General features: G+C 37.5%; 1 protein-coding gene and 1 pseudogene across 1 annotated transcript; both read right to left on the reverse strand.

The window, feature by feature from the left end:
* Nucleotides 1–246: 246 nt before the first annotated feature.
* On the reverse strand, nt 247–11691 carry LOC135677798 (uncharacterized). The gene is made up of 5 exons (XM_065190197.1): nt 11381–11691; nt 11187–11277; nt 9418–9541; nt 983–2023; nt 247–820 (listed from the first exon to the last, which is right to left on the reverse strand). The coding sequence occupies exons 1-5, from the start codon at nt 11565–11567 to the stop codon at nt 407–409; spliced, it is 1857 nt and encodes a 618-aa protein (XP_065046269.1). The 5' UTR covers nt 11568–11691; the 3' UTR covers nt 247–406.
* Nucleotides 11692–13365: 1674 nt separating this feature from the next.
* Nucleotides 13366–21206, reverse strand: LOC103973310 (BTB/POZ domain-containing protein At3g08570-like; annotated as a pseudogene).
* Between the last annotated feature and the right edge of the window lie 416 nt (nt 21207–21622).

A 21622-nucleotide genomic window follows, 5' to 3' on the forward strand; every position in this document is an offset into this window, starting at 1 on the left:
TTATGTTACTTTGCAATAATTGTTTTGCCAACTTCCTCAATCCTTAACGCAATAATTGTTGGTAGTCAGCCCTATCAAGGAAGCTTCTACAACATGGAATGCTTCCTGAGGAGGTTTTAAGGAGTCAGTGTTGACAATATTGCATTCTCGTTGATAGCAAGCACCCAACTACAAGGAAACCAATGTTCTCCAGCAAATACAAAGTCTAAAAGCCATGATGGGATATGTACTATATACATTATGGACTGGATCAAGAATTGTGGTCTATTCATATCAATTGGATAAAAAATATATCAATATCAGCATCCTCTTGTTGTAAGCAAAAACAGGCCTTTGAGAGAACACCAATCACAAATCAACAAAACAGACTATTATGAATGAAAACAGACTATTATGAACAAACTTGCTATAGGGGATCAAAGAGTTCAGGCAGAGGCTCAAATCGGTGATCAAATACCGAGCCCTGGTCAGATTTATCGTCAGCACCAAGAAGCCAGCTTGTGTTCTTCAAGTCCTCTTTCATCAGGATCACGTCATACTTGTGGCTACCATGTAGATCTGCATCATCCATTCTCTCCCTTGTCATGAGGTTTTCCCAATCTGAAGATCTGGAACCAGTGTTCATGTTGCACGATACTGCTCCGTTGAAGGCCCCAGATGTTCCCTTGTGACCACCATTTTCAACAAGAATTCCACCATTAGTGACAGGAACAGTCGTCTTTGATGCTCGAACAGTTCGGCCACTGGACATCGTAGACTGAATACTATGAGGAAAAACTGATGCACCCCGAATGCCTCCAAAGCTCTTCTGGCGGATGTCCTACACACACATATTGAAGACATAGGAGTGTGATCTACTATTCATTAAGCATGTATGACCTTATAGCTTTGTCTAATCTTAGTTCAATTTAGGAGGCAAGCACTCCTGTAAGAAGTTAAATGCTTGATGAAAATATTATTCCATGCACAAAATGGAACATACCATATGCTTAATAGCCAGTGATGACTTTGAAATTGTTCTTCCAAATCCAGTGCTCTCTGTAGCAGAAGCCAGTTTAGTAGTCCTGCGAGGTCCAGCTTCAGATCCCATAGGCTTTTGGTCCTCAGGTGAATTGGAGTGAAGTGTGTTGCTGTGTAGAGGAGCTTTTGGTGTATTTTCTGGGAACTTACTCCGAGATTCAAATGGTACAGAAATTTTTCGTTTTGAACTGGAAGGAACCACTGCTTCAGAATTTGAATTTGCCCGGACAGCAAGTGCCATTCCTGGTCGTGCCCTGCTGGCAGATAGAGAACGTTCAGGCAAATTTGTCCTAAGATTTGGTGGCACATCAATAGGAAAATCTGGAAGATCAATTGGCTGCACTGGAGCCCGAGGTCGGGGGGAGCTGGGACGAGAAGAAGATGCTGAAGAAACTGGAGCCCGAGACCATGGATTTGGGGAGACGGGACGAGAAGAAAATGCTGCTGAACCTTTTGGAACTTGAGGCTGTCGATTTGGGGAGCTGGGACAGGAAGAAGATGCCGAATGTGGAATTCGACCATTACTAGCTGAAAGCCGCCCAACAGATGGAGAGCGCCGTACTGTCGAGGCCGATGTTGTTGCCCGAGAAATTGGCAGGCAAGTGGCCGTTGATGGTCGGGAAATTGAATGGGCTGCCACCAAACTAGAGTTTGAGTTTGCACTAGTAGAGAATTGAGATCTAGAAGTTGGAGTTGCAGGCCTAGAATTATGTGATGGTTCAGGTTTAATACATGGAGGGCCAGAGGTTGATCGAGTTTTGACAAGAGTGAATGAACGTGTTTGCAATGGATAAGAGACTGGTATCAATGTCTTTGCAGTAGAAGGGGTTACTGGCCGTTTGATTGGGGTTGATGGTATTGAGGTGACTGAGATAGAGTTTGTGTTAAGGACCAAGGTTTTGTTATGATCAGATATATAGCAAGATGAGAGAGAAGCATGAGTGACCGAACTACTTCTGGCAGGTCTTGCAGAATGGCCATTCTCTGTTTGAGATGCAGAAAGCTGCACAGTAGACAGTAGAAGAGCAAGATATTCAATAAATTCTCCTTGAGCAAGAATTTTCAATATACAAACAAACAGGGTTAAAGGAGTTTGGCACTTTCAAGTGGTTCACAAAATTGCAGAAAAGAATTAACATGTCGATTTCATCTCCTTATGTTTTTTCTATCTCAGATTTATGTTCAACTATGAGTTCTTTTATTTTTCAAGAAATGCCAATATGAATGAAAAAGGAAACTTTTGTCAAAGTGATTTTGTGACATGAAAAATTTTATCGTTCAACAACAAAATTACAAGTTAAATACTTGTTGCCATATAAAGCATCTCAATCGAATAAATAGGGGAAAAAGTGACTTCAAAAGAAAGAAAATACTTCAAAATAATTACCATAAAGCATAACCTCAATAAAAATTAGTGGACTTGTGTTAGTCGGAAAATAATGGCAACATACTACTCCAAACTTCTACCAAAACAATGGCAACATAGTGCTCCAAACTTTTACCATCCTTCTGGGTAAGTGCATGTAAATACCTCCTGTATAGGCCTACTTACAAGACAATAACTCACTCATGGTTTTGAAAATCACTAAATCTCAAAGATTATCCTTCAGTAAAATTATGCATATCCAGTCCAACAAGTTGGAAAGAAAAAAGGAATGAATGATTGTCTGATATAACTTAGAAGCTGGTCCAAACATGCAGGTAGGCATGATGTTCATCAATTCATGAAGAATATGAGCAATCAGATGGAGGTTAGCGTTAGGATCGTAAAGGCACTAAGAGGGGAGGGTGAATTAGTGCTTTCGAAACAAAGTTCCGATTTGAAAATTTTGATCGATAAAACCCGTAATGGAAATGTGTTTAACTAAAAATATGAGTAAGGGTAGTAAGTAAGCAAATCAGTAAGTAATGACAAGGGGAAGCAAGAAAATGATGCAAATTGATTTATAATGGTTCGATCGTCCCGACCTATGTCCACTCTCGATTCCTCTTCCCTCGAGGCCACAGGCTTTCACTACTGATCTTCTTTTCAACGGGCGAAGATCAACTACCCTTGTTACAACCCTCCTTTTCACAGGCTTAGGAGAGAACCTTTACACCTCTCTTCTCATTTTAACAAGCTTAGGAAAGAACCTTTACACCTCTCTTTTACACAAGGCCTCAGACCTCTTTAGTATAATCTCTACACTCAAGGAGGAAGAGACTCAAACACTTTTCAAGAGAGTTTATAGCACTTTTATGCTCAAGAATTTCTGCTCCATCAAGCAAGAATGAGTGGGATATTTATAGACCTCAAATGGCTTCAAAAATAGAGCAAAAAATTCAAATCCCCGAGTTTTTGAGGTACTAGTAGTGCTACCGTCGACGTCAGGCGATCCTACCGCCGAACAGAGCACGAGAATCTAGGCTCTAGCGGTACCACCACCGGCCTAGGCGATACTACCATCGACACTAGCGGTACTACCGCCAGGATTCTCGGAAAAGCACAAATAGTGCTTTTCGGCTGGTACCGCCTGAGCCTGGCGGTGCCACTACCCAACCCAAGCCCAAGTCACTTAATTGGCCTTCCAACATGCCCAATTCGATCCTGGTTCAAGCCCAATGGGCTCCTAATCAAGTTGGCATGGTTACGCCCCAAAACCAACTCAAGTAGACTCTAAACTACTTCGATCAAGACTTAACAACTCTAATTACAATCATGAAGTCTTCAACATGTTGTCCGGCATGTCATCTGTTCATCTGGCACTTCGTCCGAACCTCTGATGCATCGTCCTTTCCTTCAACATATTGCCAATCCATCAGCATGTTAACCTCCCACAACATTCGATCTTCTTGGCGCAATACTTGATTCTTCCGACCCGATACCCGAACTCATGGCACGAAGTCTATCCTCCGACACATATACCAATCTTCCGGCTCGATGTCCAATCTCTGACATGATGCTCTCCAACCCAACGTTTGATTCTCCTACTTCAACAATTTGTCTTTCGATGGTTCAAGTCCATGATCGAAGTTTCTCCTACATTACTTATCTCAAACTCTTATTAGTCCATAAACTCATCAATCAATTTTATCATCAAAATCCGAGTTCAACAATCTCTCCCTTTTTTATGATGACAACTAATTGATGACAGAGTTTTAATTAAACTCCCCCTATTTATATGTCATTTTGAAATGAACTCGAATTCAAAAAATGATAACATTTCAATGCTACTCTTTGAATTCAAGTCGAAAGAATTTTAATCAGAAATCATAGTAAGTTTCAATAATAATCATTGCAAAGATCATATGCAAAACATCAAAGTTAAAATGTCAAAATAATCATTGCACACTTCGTATACATAGTTAAAATGTCAAAGTAATCATTGCATATATCATATGCATAATTCCAAATCATCGTAAGTTAAAACATCATAATTTTTTATGCCATCAAAGAGTACAATCAACTTCTCCCCATTTGTCATCAACAAAATGGAGAAATGTGCAAATTACTACTTCTCTTTGAAATGTACAAGCTACTACTTCTCTCTCCCCCTTTGTTATCATAAAAAAGAAGAGAATGATACCATGGTATCATAGTGCTACTTCTCTCCCTTTACATAAATGTTCCAATCATAACATGAAAGATAAGTTCAAGTTATGAGAGGTCAATTGATGATGGGTATTAACAAAACTCCTTTTTTATATCATCTTAAAAATGTGATTATCTTGAATTCAAAATAGAACTTTTTCAATAGTACTCTTAAATTCAAGTTGAGATAAATTCGAATTGATATATCATTACAAGCCCAAATATTTAATCATGCTTCAAAAAATAACTAGTAAAATTTAGGCATGAGTCTTTACTAATGAAAAGTTATAAACGCATTATAAGTCTCCTTGTTCAACATAATCGCTATTTCTCCTGTTTTATCATCAATACAAATATGAGCGAGCTTCTTCTTCTTCTCATTTGTTATCAACAAATTTGAGTTTATAAGTCATAAATACAAAAGAATCGTACATAATAAATCTCAAGTCGTAATCATCAAGATTTATATAAAATAATAGGAGAACAAATATCATGATTCATTTGGATAAATCTCCTATAGTAAAAAGAATCATACGAGAACAAATAATAAAATATCTTGATTCATATAAAATAAACCTCAAGTTATAAATATCAAGTGAAAGATCATGATTCATTTGGATAAATCTCCTTCTTAGTCATTAACGAAAAGAAAGAATCATAGGAGATTGAATATAAAATAAATCTTAAGTCATGAATCTCAAGAAGTTAAGTGAAAGATCATAATTCATCTAGATACATATTCTCTTTAGTAAATAACAAAAAGAATCATAGGAGAACATATAATAAAATATCTTGATTCATATAAAATAAATCTCAAGCTATAATATCATGATTCGTTTGGATAAATATTCTCTTTAGTAAAAAGAAATAATCATACAAGAACAAATAGTAAAAGTTCTCGATTCATGCATTTGAATAAATATTTTTCAATGAAGAGCGAGTTTGAATACCTTTTTGATATATCTCCAATAATTAACTCCTTAGGATGTGCATCTACATGCTTCCATTCCTTGGGTAAGGTTTCTTTGAAAATGAATGTGTCTAAGTTGCTTTGGAGATAAGAATTTAAATTCAAATTTAAATTATCAAATTCAAAATCATCATCAAAATCATTTTTCTTACCTTTGAGAAATTTATTGAAAACAACGTAGATATATTCCTATAAAATTAAAAAAAACTAAAGTTCTTTAGTTCCAATTTGTGAGATTAATTTCATATTTGCATGGCATAATCTCCTAGGCTAGAGTCATGCATCGTCGTTTAAAACCGAAAAACAAGTTTCGTCATGAAAATCATCAAGATCAATAGTATAAACATTATCGCTCCTTAAAGCAATCATAGATTTATTTTCATGTGGTATCTCTATGATGCAAGTATTAGATTCAAATTTAGTTTTATATCCCTTATCACACAATTGACTAATGCTTAATAAGTTTATGTTTTAAGCCATCTACTAACAAAATATCTTCAACAAAAAAAATTGATTTGTTACCAATATTTCCTTTGCTGATAATTTTCCCTTTATTATTATCTTCGAAGGTGACATCCTCCATCTCGACTACTGAGTTTTGAGAAATGTGTTGAATCTCCGGTCATGTGCCTTGGGCATCCACTATTAAGATACCATCTCTTGCTCCTAGCTCTTGTTTGGAGACATACTTACAAGAAAGAGAGGTTTGCTTTAGGTACCCATTTAACTTTAGATCCTTCATGGTTAGATCTACATTTCTTAGCTTTTGGCATTAAATCATTTATGGTTCCTTTAGGAACCCATACTAATTTATAAGAGCTATATTTTTTAAATGAACATGTATAAGCATAATGACCATATCTTCTACAAAAATTATATTTAACTTTAGGGGGAACATATAATATGGGTCCTTTTATAAACGTAGTTGACTTTTGTTAAGTGTCGTTGCTCACAAAATCGATTCCTTCCTTTCTATATACATAATCTCTATTAGCAAGAATCATATTTAATGATTTATTTCCAATTTTAAATTTTTTTAATGTTTGTTGTAATAACATAGTTTCCTTTTTGAGTGAGCCTATTTCTTTACATCTAGTGCAAGATGTTAGCATGCAATTGTCATATTTATTTTTCAATCCATCAAATTCATTAAAGAGAGATACATGATCATTTTTTAATAATTTATATTTCTTATCGATTGTTTTAAGTTTATTATATAAATAATGAAATGTATCAAATAATTCATTATAAGGTAAAGAAATTTCAGTTGAGTCACATACATCATCGCTGAAAGTCATCAATGCGTAGTTTGCTACTTCGTCTTTATTGGTTTGCTCTTCGTTTTTTGATACACTTGATTTATCCCAAGTTGCCTTGAGTGATTTCTTCTTCTTTTGTGCTGGTAACTTCTTCAATTGTAGATACTCATTGAAGTGCCCTAGCTTTTTGCATTCATAACAAATTATTGTATCCTTTTTAAGCTTATTTTGTTTCTTAGATTCCTGTCTTACAGAATTTGTTTTGTTCTTTTTCATGAACTTTTTAAATTTTCTTGTGAGAAGGTCATCATCATTAAGCTTTCACTCGAGTGATCTTCTTTGGTTCTAAGTGTAATATCCTTCTTGTTCTTTGGAAGGTTTTCCTCTTGTTCGTCATGTGCCTTGCAAGTCATTTCATAGGTCATTAATGATCCTATGAGTTCTTCAAGAGGAAAGTTGTTAAAGTCCTTTGTTTCTTGAATTGCAGTTACCTTTGGATCCTAATTTTTTAGAATAGATCTTAAAATTTTATTAACTAATTCAAGATTAGTATAACGTTTACCAGTTTTCAAACCATTGACAACATCAGTAAAGCGGGTATATATGTCACCAATGGTTTCGCTTAACTTCATTCTAAATAATCAATAACTATATACCAAAAGATTAATCTTAGATTCTTTTACTTTATTTGTACCTTCATGAGTAACTTCAAGTGTGTGCCAAATATCATTCCATTCATTTATCAGTTTAGAAGATTTTTGAAAACCACATTCAACGACATTCCATAAATCAAAATCTACAGAAATCAAGAAAATCTGCATTTGCGTCTTCCAATAAGTATAGTCCGTCCTAATAAACATAGGAGGACGAGTGATAGAGTGATCCTCTTGATTGCAAAAAAAAATCATTTAATCTCTCTTGGGTGTTAAACCAACTGAGAGAACTATGCTCTGATACCAATTGTTAGGATCGTAAAGGCACTAAGAGAGGGGGATGAATTAATGCTTTCGAAATAAAGTTCCGATTTGAAAATTTTGATCGATAAAACCCGTATCGAAAATGTGTTGAACTAAAAATATGAGTAAGGGTAGTAAGTAAATCAGTAAGTAATGATAAGGGAAGATAAGAAAAGGATGCAAACCGATTTATAGTGGTTCGGTTGTCCTAACCTACGTCCACTCCCGATTCTTCTTCTCTCGAGGCCACCGGCTTTTACTACGGATATTTTTTTCAACGGGCGAAGATCAACTACCCTTGTTACAACCCTTCTCGTTTTCACAGGCTTAGGAAAGAACCTTTACACCTCTTTTACACAAGACCTCACACCTCCTTAGTATAACCTCTACACTTAAGGAGGAAGAGACTTAAACACTTTTCAAGAGATTTTACAACACTTTTATGCTCTAGAATTTTTGCTCCATCAAGTAAGCATGAGTGAGATATTTATAGACCCTAAATGACTTCAAAAATGGAGCCAAAAATTCAAATCCCCGAGTTTTCGGGGTACTAGCGATACTACCGTCGGCACCGGGCGGTACTACCGCCGAACAGAGCCCAGGAATCTGGGCTCTGGCAGTACCACCGTCGGCCTGGGCAATACCATCGCCGACACTAGCGGTACTACCACCGGGATTCTCGGAAAAGCACAAACAGTGCTTTCCGGCTCTCATGCGGTACCACCGCTTGAGCCTAGCAGTGCCACCGCCCAACCCAAACCTAGGTCACTGAATTGACCTTCCAACAGGCCCAATTCGACTCTAGTTCAGGCCCAATGGGCTCCTAATCAAGTTGATATGGTTACGCCGTAAAACCAACTCAATTAGACTCTAAATAACTTCGATCAAGACTTAACAACTCTAATTACAATTATAAAGCTTTCAGCACATTGTTCGGCATGTCATTTATTTATCCGACATTTCGTTTAAACCTTTGACACATCGTCCTTTCTTTCGACGTATTGCTCGATCTATTAACATGTTAACCTTCCACAACATCCGATCTTCTTGGCACAATACCTGATCCTTCCGGCCCGATGCCCAAACTCACGGCACGAAGTCCATCCTCCGGCACGTCGACCAATCCTCTGGCTCGACATCCAATCTCTGACATGATGCTCTCTGGCCCAACGTCTGATTCTCCTGCTTCAACGATTTGCCTTTCGATGGTTCAAGTCCATGATCGAAGTTTCTCCTGCGTCACTTATCTCAAACGCTTATTAGTCCATAAACTCATCAATTGATTTCATCATCAAAATTCGAGATTCAATAGTTAGTAACATGACATGAATGCTTTGAATGTTTCACAAGTGATGGAAATTTCTCGTTTTAGTCATGTATATTAAGGCTCATCAATCATCTGATTAGATTCAATGGTAAGGGGCAAAATTGACTACATAAAAGTTCAAATACTTAAGAGAAGTTACTAGTATGCAATTAAATCAAAGATAGTGGTTATCTTCTTCAATGAAAAGTAGGCACATGGATAGATACATAAATCAGGATACCAAATCATCATTATGAATAAAAAATTCTATAAGTGGAATTAATTTAGAAAAATATGTAATTGAAAAACCAAATTCAGATGTACATAATACAAACCCTAGATGCTCTTGCAGTTGAGGATGATCTAGCAGTAGAACTATGCTTAGGTGCAGCAGCAGGTAATTGTTTCTCAATAGAAACCAAGGAAGCAGCATGTGGAGTTGCAGGGGGAGTTAGAAGCCTGTTAATAATTAATATAAATTGACATGTAATTAGCTCCAAAATTTCATGAATAATGTTGATAAAAGATAGTCAACTTGTAATGCACAAAAAAGGACTGAAAAATATAATTCTAGCAACATCTATACCACAAACTGTTTTAGTGAAGATAAGTATCAAATTTAAATTCTTAAAGAAATGATTCCATATCTATCGTCATCTTCAATAATGCATATAAGGCAGTTATGACTTACCAAAGCTGAGTAACTTGCACTATTGGATGAGCAAGTAGTTAATCTATGTGATTTTAAGAATTTAAATTTGATACTTATAACCAAGACGGGACTGTGATTCTGCTTAAGCAAAAATAGAACTGTTTATGGAAGTTCAGAACTAGATAAAATAGAACTTCTTAATACTAAATGTATTAAGAAACATTGGAGTGTAGAGACATTTAGTTTCATTTAAAATCTGAGAATTTGGTACTAAGAAAAGTACAAACTAGTGTAAGATGATAAAAAGAATATAAAAGATCTTATCGCTGTAGTTGGGTATAGCAATCATGCATATTTCATTTCTAGGGAGTCAAATTCATCCTATGTTACAGTAGTAGTTTTACTTAGTAGTGTGGTCAACTCATCCGCCGAGAGGATAGCATTGTGCGCAACCACCACAAAATGACAAGTTATAATGTCCCAAATAGTTGGAGTCGCAAACATGGATCTTTTTCTATCATTGAACTTTGTGTGAAGCAATACTTAAAATTAAATCAAGAACATTTAAATCAATGTTTCTAGTAAAGTCTTCCAGGTTTCCCTCTTTGTATCCTCACACCACTTCTGACATTTTAACCTGTTGAAATCATTGGCACAGAGCTTATATGAGATATCAAAATATTGCTTTGCACATTCCTCAGATATTTACACATCAATTACAATAATATCATGAGTGAATACCAAAATCATAAACAACAGACAAGAATGGCAATATATGGATCATCCACTTGTATAAAACACATGCACCAAATACGAAGTAGAAAGAAATATGAATCAAACTATACAAAGTCACTAAGTAGGAAATTGATTTCCAAAAAAAATCTGATAGAACTGGTATTCGTCAAGGCGCAGACCAAATGAAGATAGAATTTCAGAAGTAATATTGCTTGCAAAGCTATGAAAAAGTGATGCTTCTCTAGAATTTAAAAATTAATCTACAATAAGAATTTCAAGATTGGCATTCATTGTCCCACATAACAGATCAGTTCATGTCTGGTCAAATTGGATGGTAGTTCTTTGTTTTGAGTAGGGACACAAAGGCCAAGACCAGGCACTTAAGTCCTATTAGAGTTAAACAAGGGGGTAACACCTGGTAGTGACCGAACTCTTCGCCCTTTTACCTAGACGTCAGGGTATTTAGCAGTTGAGCTAAGCTTGGTCGATATTGAATCTGTTGTACTTGTTACGATGGTTCTCAATCATGCCCAACTATAAGCTTTCTGATTGGTCACGTGCAACTCTGGAATGCCAGTGTTATAAATGCCCTAATCGAGTCTTGTGAACAACTTAGCATAACAAACAGTGAAATCTGCAGTGTTTTCCATCAATGATTCACGAACTCAAGAAAACCTTCAGAATGAAGTTTAAACGGATTGATCCTGCAGCATTTACCAATCATAATCGTGCTTCCCGAAGTCAGCATCGAGCAAATCGTCCATGACGCTCCAATTAATCTTGGCTTTCCCAACAGATTCATTCGATTCTACAAAAGGAACCACGATCAGAGAGAGGTAAATCAGCAAGCATAACAAAGACCGATGGCAGCGGCGTAAAGGAAAAGCAACAAATTCAATGAGAAGAACAACCGGGTCCTTCCTGGCCGTCGGATTCGAGAACAGACCCGATCGGAGGGCTAGCGATGCGGCCCGTGAGAAGAGATCTATCACCAAGCCGCTGCCCTCCGCTGGCGTTTCTCCTCTCCGGCCGGAGCAGCAACGACGCCGCCGGGACACTCCTCGCGGAGATCGGGGAATCCTTGCAGATGTGACTCATTCGGGAGCCGCCGCTGATGACATCGGCGCCCTCCGGAGGCCTTCCGAGATCCGATCCAGAGGAGGTGGCGATTAAGAGAGAGCGAAAGAAGCACCTCAACTGCGCGAGGAAGAAAGCATGTCGTGTTTTATTGATATGGCATAATTGCGTATACGTCCCTCTAAAGCTTAGTCTAATATTATATCCACTCAAAACCTTAAAAAAAATACATGTAGTTATTCTCCTTTAGTGACTGTAAATTAATTAGAGTTTAATTTATATTATACCTTATAAAACACCATTACTTTTATACTTTTATGAAATTTAAATACGATTAAAAATGTAGAATTTTATATAATGTCAATGATGGTGACAAATGCATATATACTCTACGAAAATTTGCATTGGTCATTGATAAATGCATATGCATAATATAAAAGAGGAACTGAAACAGAAGATAGACATCGAATTCAATATAACTGCTACCTAACGGTCAAAAGGAATTAAAAGGTCAGGAGCCCACGTAACCAGATACATATCACTGCCTGATGACGCGGCAGTTAGTTATTGGTCGACATTCGGGAAAGCCAGCGGGGCCCGTTCACTGTTTCCTCTTTTCCCGGATTCGGGTCGAGCGTGACATGCTGGAGACCATAGAACACAGAACAGGGGCTTCCATTGGTCTGCAGCAGGGGCCTACAAGGGCCATAGGTGCAGCAGCCAATGGAAGTGATGTGGGAAGGTTTTCTTTGTGCCAAACAAGAGTGATGTATGGATGGATCCAAAGAAATACATCAAATAACTATGTTTATCAAAGTGATTAATGTGGATTAATTATTATGTGCACTGTAGACTCATTGTGATCTATCCGTTCTGATAGATAAACATAACCAGGACATGATTATAGCTTTCACAAATAAATATGTTCCTCCTTTTTTATGTATTTCTTTGGATCAAGTCATACCCAAACAATGGTTATAAAACATCCTCTCTTAGTGTGTGCATTGAATTCTTTCTTGTCCTAATATCTTGAGTTTGTGTTATAACCCTTTGCCTTCACGTTTCTAGTTTTTCCAATTATATATATATATATATATATATATATATATATATATATATATATATATATATATATATATATAAAAGAACAAAAGAGAAAAAGAAGATGTACTGTAGAAGCACCAACTATATACAATAATTGTAGTGATCTTTTATCATGCATGTTGAATGTTTGCTGGAGTGCAGCAGCATTAATCTCTATGACTTCCTCAAAGCCCCTTCATTAAGCAAACAAGGGGAAAATACGTTTGTTCACCATTCTTCGTGCCTTACAAAACTCCTTACAAAAAATTCTTTCAAGCCTTCTGATAAGACAAAAGTTTTCATCCTGATTTTTCACATTTAAGAATCTCTTCCATCAAAATAAGATACTAGGAAAGCATCCAGCAACAGAAAAGAAGTTCCAATCTTTCATTATGAAACTGTAGTAATATTTTGATATATTGATCATCTTGTACTGATAAATCATCGTTCTTATGCTGGGAGATCTGATCAAGACTCTCCACATAATTTAGGCTTAAGCAACTCTACTTGGCTGCACCACATGGGAGGAGTGTACAAAACATACATGAAAGAATCAATGAATCCATCATCTTCAGCTCTTGCAGATAGTAGTTTCCAACAAATCATTATTCCATCACTATGCAATTAGATACACAAAAGCTTAAGCACATATTTTTCATGAACCAAATTACCAGTACATTCAAGTATGGAAAAACTCTATAGTATTCAAACCCATTCCTCTCTTCCTCCTCTCTCTACATTTACTTAAGCTATAGCTGCTCTTATGCCACAGGCATCATGATCTCTGATATCATCTAACTTGACTTAATTTCAGTCAGTGCATTTGCTGTCGAACTCAGTATTTTTGTGAGACAGATTGCCTTTGCCGCCTCCAACTCTTCCCATCCGATCCTTGTGACTTCCTTGTGCTTTTCCAGTGTTTTCCATGAGTTGGGCCAAATATTGCTATCTTGCTAATCCCTTTGGAAATGGATGTAAAGAATGCTCTACTATGTTCTGCTGAGCTGTTATCCCCCATTCCTTGCTTCATGAACGCTTGTTCATTCTCCAATTCACTAAGCCTCACCCTCATTCATGATATTTCTAACTTGAGTTCCCAGTTTTCCCTCCTTAGAGAGGCATAGTTATCACTGGGAGAGATTGCAGCATATACTACACTACTGCTGTTGACCATCCTCTGTGAAAAGGATGCCTCACAATCATTACCTGAGATGGTAGACTTCAGTTGAATCTGCTCATAATAAAGGACACGAACAATCATCTGGAGTGGTAGCCGATCATTTTGGGCTGCATGATTGGAGGCTTCTTGGGAGAGCTTCTGGCAGTCTATGAGCTTGCACAATTTCTTGCATTCAGACTCGGTCATTGACGGATGGGCCTAAAAGGATAAACAGATTTGGTCAACTTACCAGATACGCAACTGTATTCTGATTTATAGAAGGCCAAAAAATTTTCATTAAGATATAGCAAACAGTTAGAATAAATATTATATCATCACTGGGAACTATGTCTCCAAGGCTTGTTAGATGTTCTTTGGACATCAGTTGTCTTACTACCTTCTTTAGGAGCAAAAAGAATCTGTCAGGTGCCTGGAAGCTGTCCAACATGGCCATTAGAGTTTGATAAAAGGCATAATTCTTTAGTGATAAATGCTAAATAATCTTTAGCATAAAAAATAGAGTGGTATTCATTCAAGAAGTAAAAGAATTATATGAAAAATTAGCCATATTTGGATATGGCTATGACAAAGCATATTGACTATTACGATGCAACTCCTGTACATGCCAGTGCACACATATGCGTGCATCCACACATGAACATGCATCGATGCAGCCACAACCACAAGTGCACATATATGTTCATAGATTCAATCGGTACCTTTAGGTATACGTCAATGGCTCTGTAAATTCCATCATCGATAACACGAGCATATTCTGGCAAAAGTTCAATGAGTGCCATGAATTTGGGCAGTTTTAGATATGGATCTGGTGCAATTTCAGCAAGATAACCATCAATGAGCCTCCCAACTTTCAATACTGAACTGTGACTAATAGATTTTAGGCCTTGTGATTTATATGAACACTGTGATGATTCCTCATAGTCTTCCTCGTCAATTCTTTTCAAGAAATTTACCAGTATCCGGTGGACAGTATCAACATCAAACACTGAATCGCTTGCTTGTAGTGAAGGAATGAGGAGATCATCAAGTGAAGCCAGTTCCAGTTGGAACCCAATCCTCCTTTCAAGCTCCTCCTTACAGCTAAGACCTGCATCCATCTCTACTGCCATCCTCAAAATTCTAAACAAAAAGTAGAGAGGAACAGATGTGATCTTTTCTGTTGCTAAGAGACCAACAAGAGCTTCTACTATTACTCTCTGCTTGTCACCAACAACAACGCCAAAATCCCATGGCTGTTGTTTTTGGCTATCCTTTAGAGTGTTCTGAGCATAATGCACTATTGATTGAATAATGCTATCTGCTCTGACACCTTTTCTCCTCATGGCAGTTATAACTTGCTTATAAAGTTCAATATTTAGTACAGAAAGTTCTTCCACCCACCAGTACCGGCAATGCGTCTTTTCAGATCTGCTATCACATTCCAAATGAGCTAAACCAGAAACCAATTGCTCCTTGCTAACATTGTTTGCAATTGCGTCTATACATCTGTCCAGGAGACCCACATCCTCCGCCATGGGATGCAAGTCATCACATGCACATAAAACTTCTAGTGACTTCTCAACACTTTGTGTTAGTTTGGCAAGTCCCATAGTCCCACATCGGGAAAATCAGACTTGTTGTCTCGTCTTGGAACTATAAATAAGGGCCTGGGCTTTGAAGTCAGATGCACCACAAGAGGCACCACAGGCACCACAAGAAAAACCTAAATGTTTGCTTTGGTTTAAGTCCATACTCATTTAAATAGTTTGGACTTATAGTTTGGTTTTTCTTGTTTAGTATTTTCGGGTGTTTTATGGCCTAGGAACATCTTCCTAAGGCATTTGTAATTGTCCCTCTTTTGCAGTAGTAATTTGCTCCTCTTTCGTCCGTGGATGTAGGTCAAAGTCAATTGACTTTGACCGAACCACGTATATCTGGTGTTTTGGTGTAAATTTCCTGGGGCTAGCTCTAACAAACTGGTATCAGAGCCTGGTTCTGGGATCTTTTGGCAACGATGATAATAACAAAGATTGTTGTCGAGAAATTCGACAGAAATGTCAACTTCGGCTTGTGGCAACTCAAGATAGAGGCCATTCTGGTTCAAGACGGAGTTGATTTGGTACTACAGGGAGCCGAGAGCATTCCAGATGATATGTCAAAAGAAGAGCTTGCGGGTATGGATAAGAAGGCCCGATCAAGCATCATTCTAAATCTCTCTGACGAGGTTTTACGGGAGGTAGCTACGGAGACTACGGCTAAGAGCATGTGGGACAAGCTTAAAGCCTTGTACATGAAGAGGACAGTGGAGAATCGTCTCTATTTGAAGCAGAGTTTGTATATGCTTCGGATGATTGAAGGTATATCTATACTCTCGCATTTTGATAAGTTTGATTCTTTGGTTATGGATTTGGAGAATATAGATGCAAAAATTGATGATGAGGATAAGGCTTTGTTACTCTTGTGTTCTCTTTCCCAATCTTTTAAGCATTTCCGTGATACTTTGATTTATGGAAAAGAAACAGTTTCTTATCAAGAAATTAAATCTTTACTGAAATCTAAGGAGCAGATAGACAGGAATATCACTGGGGAAAGTAGAGAGAATCAGGTTGAGGGTCTGGTTGTTAGGGGGAGAATGGATACAAGAGAATTTGACAGTAGTAGATCTAAATCTAGATCTAAATCCAGACATAGAAATTTGGAATGCAGATATTGTCATAAAATGGGGCACATTAAATCTGATTGCTTTAAATTGAAAAATAAATTAAAGCAAAAGGAAAAATTTGTTGAAAAAACTATTGAATCCGCTGAAGTTAGTGTAGCAACTGATGAGATTGTTGGAAATATTTTTTCTGCTATTGATGACAGGACGAGGTCTAAAAATGAATGGATTTTAGATTCAGGTTGTTCTTATCACATGTGTCCCAATAGGGATTTGTTTTCCACATATGAATCTTGTAATGGTGGAATTGTTTTGATGGGCAATAATGCCGCATATGATGTTGTTGGTAGAGGTACAATCCGAATTAAAATGCATGATGGTATTGTGAGGACGCTCACTAATGTTAGACATGTTCCTGATTTAAAAAAGAATCTCATCTCTTTAGGTACCCTAGAGGCCCTTGGGTGTAAATACACAACTGAAGGTGGAGTTATGAAAGTTTCTAGAAGTGCCCTTATTGTTATGAAAGCTTGTAGGTCTGGTAGCTTGTATATTCTACAGGGAACTACTGTCACAGGTTCGGTTGCAATTTCGTCATCATCATTGTCTGATTCTGACATCACCAAATTATGGCATATGCGTTTGGGTCATATGAGCGAAAAAGGTTTGAGCATATTGAGCAAAAAAGGTTTGAGCATATTGAGCAAAAGGGGTCTACTTTGCGGACAGAGTACTGGGCCACTTGATTTTTGTGAACACTACATTTTTGGAAAGCAGAAAAGAGTCAGCTTCACTTCTCCGGCAGTTCACAAAACGAAAGGTACTCTTGACTATATTCATTCAGACCTTTGGGGTCCAGCTCATGTTCAATCTAAGGGTGGTGCCAGGTATATGTTGACTTTCATTGACGATTATTCCAGGAAAGTTTGGGTTTATTTTCTGAAGCATAAAAATGATGTTTTTCTAACATTTAAACAATGGAAGGCTTTGATTGAGAAACAAACAGGTAAACAGATTAAGCGGCTTCGAACAGATAATGGCATGAAATTTTGTGAAGGTGACTTTATAGAATTCTGCAAAAATGAAGGAATCGTTCGGCATCGCACTGTTAGGATGACGCCTCAGCAAAATGGTGTGGCCGAACGTATGAACAAAACACTCTTGGAGAGAGCGAGGTGTATGATCTCAAATGCAGGGTTGACAAAGGACTTTTGGGCAGAGGCGATTAATATGGCCTGTTACGTTGTCAACCGTGCTCCTTCTGCAGCACTTAACTTTAAAACTCCAGAGGAAGTTTGGTCAGGTACTCCTACTGATTATTCTGATTTAAAAATTTTTGGGTGTCCAGCATACATGCATGTAAATGAAGGAAAATTAGAGCCTCGGGCTAAAAAGTGCATTTTCCTTGGGTATGCTTCTGGGGTGAAAGGATACAGATTATGGTGTCCTGATCCCAAATCCCCAAAATTTATAATTAGTAGAGATGTTACTTTTGATGAATTGTTTATGTTATCTTCTAAAGAGGATTCTACTAGTTGTACAAATGATAGTGCGCAGAAGCAGGTGGAGTTTAAGATTGGTAGTTCAGATTCTTTTAAGTCGAACTCTTCTACTCAAAGAATACCAGTAGGTGGTCCCGAGTCTACTGATGCAGATGATCCAGAGGAAGAGCAATATTCCATAGCCAAGGATAGACCACGGAGAGATATTCGACCACCACAAAGATATGCAAATTTGGTTGCATATGCTTTGTCTATTGCAGAAGAGACGAGTGAAGTTGGTGAGCCTACTTCCTACTCAGATGCAGTTTCTTGTGATAATTCCGCTAAGTGGTTGATTGCGATGAATGAAGAAATTGAGTCTCTCCATCGGAATAGAACTTGGGATCTTGTGAAGCCGCCTTCGGGTAAGAAAATTGTTGGATGCAAATGAGATACCATTGCTGAGGGGAAAGTCCTTGTTCAGAAAATTCATACGAAGGACAATCCAGTTGATATGCTTACGAAGCCTGTTTCAGTTTACAAGTTCAAGAAGTGCTTGGACTTGGTTGGTGTTCATTGTTGGTGATTGCCCATTAGGGCTTTTATGAAGAAAGTGGAGCAAGTTTCGTTGGGACATGCCAAGGTGGAGATTTGTTAGTTTGGCAAGTCCCATAGCCCTACATCGGGAAAATCAGACTTGTTGTCTTGTCTTGGAACTATAAATAAGGGCCTGGGCTTTGAAGTCAGATGCACCACAAGAGGCACCACAGGCACCACAAGAAAAACCTAAGTGTTTGCTTTGGTTTAAGTCCATACTCATTTAAATAGTTTGGACTTATAGTTTGGTTTTTCTTGTTTAGTATTTTCGGGTGTTTTATGGCCTAGGAACATCTTCCTAAGGCATTTGTAATTGTCCCTCTTTTGCAGTAGTAATTTGCTCCTCTTTCGTCCGTGGATGTAGGTCAAAGTCAATTGACCGAACCACGTATATCTGGTGTTCTTGTGTTCTTGTCTCGCTTTTATTCTTTCCGTTTTATTGTCTTGTTGGGTTGCCAAAATTACCTTGTGGTAAATTTCCTGGGGCTAGCTCTAACACTTTGAGATACAATCTCATCTAAGTATGTCTCTATTCGGGCAATTAGGTTGCATTCCTTATATTGTTCTGTCATTTCCAGATATTCTGCTATGCAACGGAGTTTTGCAACATTACTAGGGGTGATCTCGAAATTTGTTCCATAACAGAATTTAGCAGCAAGTTCAAATGCTTCAGCTCCCCCAGGAACCCCATGAAGTTCCAACCTCGAGAGGTCTGGATTCCTGGATTCATTTGCCATTTTCCAAAATTTTCCACTCCGCAAAACCAGAGGAAACTATAAAATACATATCAAACATGTATGATTTTCATCAAGGTAGTATGTAAACTGAATTAAGATTCAGCAGGATGTAATAAGAAACTATGCAACAAAAAAAAAGACTACTGCCATGTTCGCTTGTGTTGCTGAGAAGAATTAATTTATTGAGAGCAGACAATAAGCAACACAAATAATCTGCAAATGCCATAGAAGGATGACAACTGTGGCAAATTCTAGAAAAGTTAAGCTAACGGCAATCTGAAACTTGCAGATATGTTTATCAATCTGTTGGACCACATAAACATTTAGATACAGTAATTCAAATTTTAACTATATCTTTTGGGCATTGTAAATCTGTATTGAACTTGCACTCTCCTTTATATCACTGTTTACTATCTGTGTTAATATTGATTAAGCTAGTATCAATTCTGTGTTAATATTGATTAAGCTAGTATCAATTCTGTGTTAATATTGATTAAGCTAGTATCAATTCATAAGTTTGCTATTAGCATCTATTAAAAACAAAATGATTTTTGCTACATGACCACAAGTTAGCAAGGCCGATGATCGATCAACCAATGGATCTGTTTGGGTTTCATTTTGAAATATATATGCAAGCTTCACAAATGCACCCTATTCAAATTAAAAGCATTTACGAATAGTTGCCACCATCACAACATTCTTTATAGATATTTTTTCATTGCTGCTACTTTTGCATGAAAAAGTTGGTCAAAGCAAAATTTATGTTTAAAAGTCTTGTGAATAATCGCAAAATCTATGTTATGTTGGAAATTAGTCCTAGCCATTTCCTTTTTGCAGTTTCATATGTCCCTGTTAAATCAATTCTCTTAGAGACATATCTTACTAGTGGATTCAGTCTTCCCTTTTTGGATACTGATTACAACTCGTAAATATAAAATTATTGTCTGTTGGCAATTTAGCAAGCTCTTGATACTCAAGTCATAAGACTTTTCAAGTTCCAACTAGTGCAACCCACTCCACCCAATAAAATCCAAAAACAAAATAAACCCTAAAGGAATGAGATTCTTCAGAAGAACAAGTCCACTAAAATTGTAAGCACCAAAATCGAATTTTTCAGAAGAGAAGCCTCAAGTAGATATCACTAAAGCATTTTGGAAACACAGGTTACTTTCACTTAAATTTAAAGAAATGGAATTACAGCTGATTAAACTGTGTGTACCTTGTGCAACAAGAATGATTGTCCATCCACATGAACAGTTAAATCCCCATCAACGTCCGAGAATATCCTACACAAGAATCATAATTTTCAATATGGGAAACACAGCATTGCCCACAGTTCAGCTAACACGATCCACAAACGAGGTTGCCAGACCGGAATTCATCAAAAGTGCCCTTATTTCTTGTTCAAACTAAAGAACATTCATGTTAAAACAAAAGGTAAAGATATCTTCGGAGAACTAGTAGAATTAGTAGTCCAAGGTAGAAACAGGGGTTGGAAAAGAGGCTTTCAGTAAAGAGCTTCCTAAATGGCTGAGAAGGAGCAAAATGCAAAACATTTGAACGACTTAAAGACAAACTTAATCCCCATTAAAGCCGTAAGGCGATAACAACAGCAATTAAAATCGCGTTCTTTGCTCACATTTCATCATCCGTTACAGACCACAAATCAAAAACTACTAAAAGCATATTGAAAATCGCATTTTTCTTCGATTTATCCCAGCAATAACACAAAAAAAAAGACACATTCGAAGTCAAACCAAACTTTTGAAGCAAAACCCACAAGAACCAATGCGAAGTCGAAGCTGATCACCTCCTGCTGATCGAACCACAGAATCGCGGAGAGGTGGACGGCTTCGTAGCCGGGAACAGTGCAGATCTCTCCGGCATCGTCCCCCACTCCCTTCTCCCTTCCTCTTTTCTCTCCATAGCATCTTACCAGTCGTCACTTCGGGGAAAAGCAGGACGCGAAGACAGATGTGACGAGGGAAGGATAGGAGGGAGGGAGGGAGGCAATATAACGAGCTAAAGCTCATGTTCGAACATGCCCCTGCCTTTGTTGCTATTTACATTGACGCCACCGCTCTGTTTATCTTAGAAATATAATGAGCATTATAATATATATATATATATATATATATATATATATATATATATATGAACATTTTTTAAGGGTTTAGGAGGAATTATGTGGAAATTGAAAATGCAAAATTGGATGAAGTAGTAAGTAAGCCTTTGCGGCATGTACATTTTGGTGCATGGGATGGGGGCAGTTGAGGAGGGCCCATCCCCATCCACCTAGGAAAGCCGATGATGTTGATGGGGTCTTATCAAGTTTGTGCCAACATGAAATAATTAATACA

Source organism: Musa acuminata, chromosome BXJ1-1 (genome assembly GCF_036884655.1).
Source record: "Musa acuminata AAA Group cultivar baxijiao chromosome BXJ1-1, Cavendish_Baxijiao_AAA, whole genome shotgun sequence".
In the NCBI taxonomy this organism is placed as follows: domain Eukaryota; kingdom Viridiplantae; phylum Streptophyta; class Magnoliopsida; order Zingiberales; family Musaceae; genus Musa; species Musa acuminata.

What these genes read in the sequence shown, in the direction of transcription:
- LOC135677798 (XM_065190197.1), bottom strand. Translation starts at nt 11,567, where the DNA reads ATGAGTCACATCTGCAAGGATTCCCCGATCTCCGCGAGGAGTGTCCCG. An exon ending in CGACGGCCAGGAAGGACCCG is followed by an intron (nt 11,278 to 11,380) that starts GTTGTTCTTCTC and finishes TTCCTTTTGTAG; the next exon opens with AATCGAATGAATCTGTTGGG. An exon ending in GGGAAGCACGATTATGATTG is followed by an intron (nt 9,542 to 11,186) that starts GTAAATGCTGCA and finishes AATTATTAACAG; the next exon opens with GCTTCTAACTCCCCCTGCAA.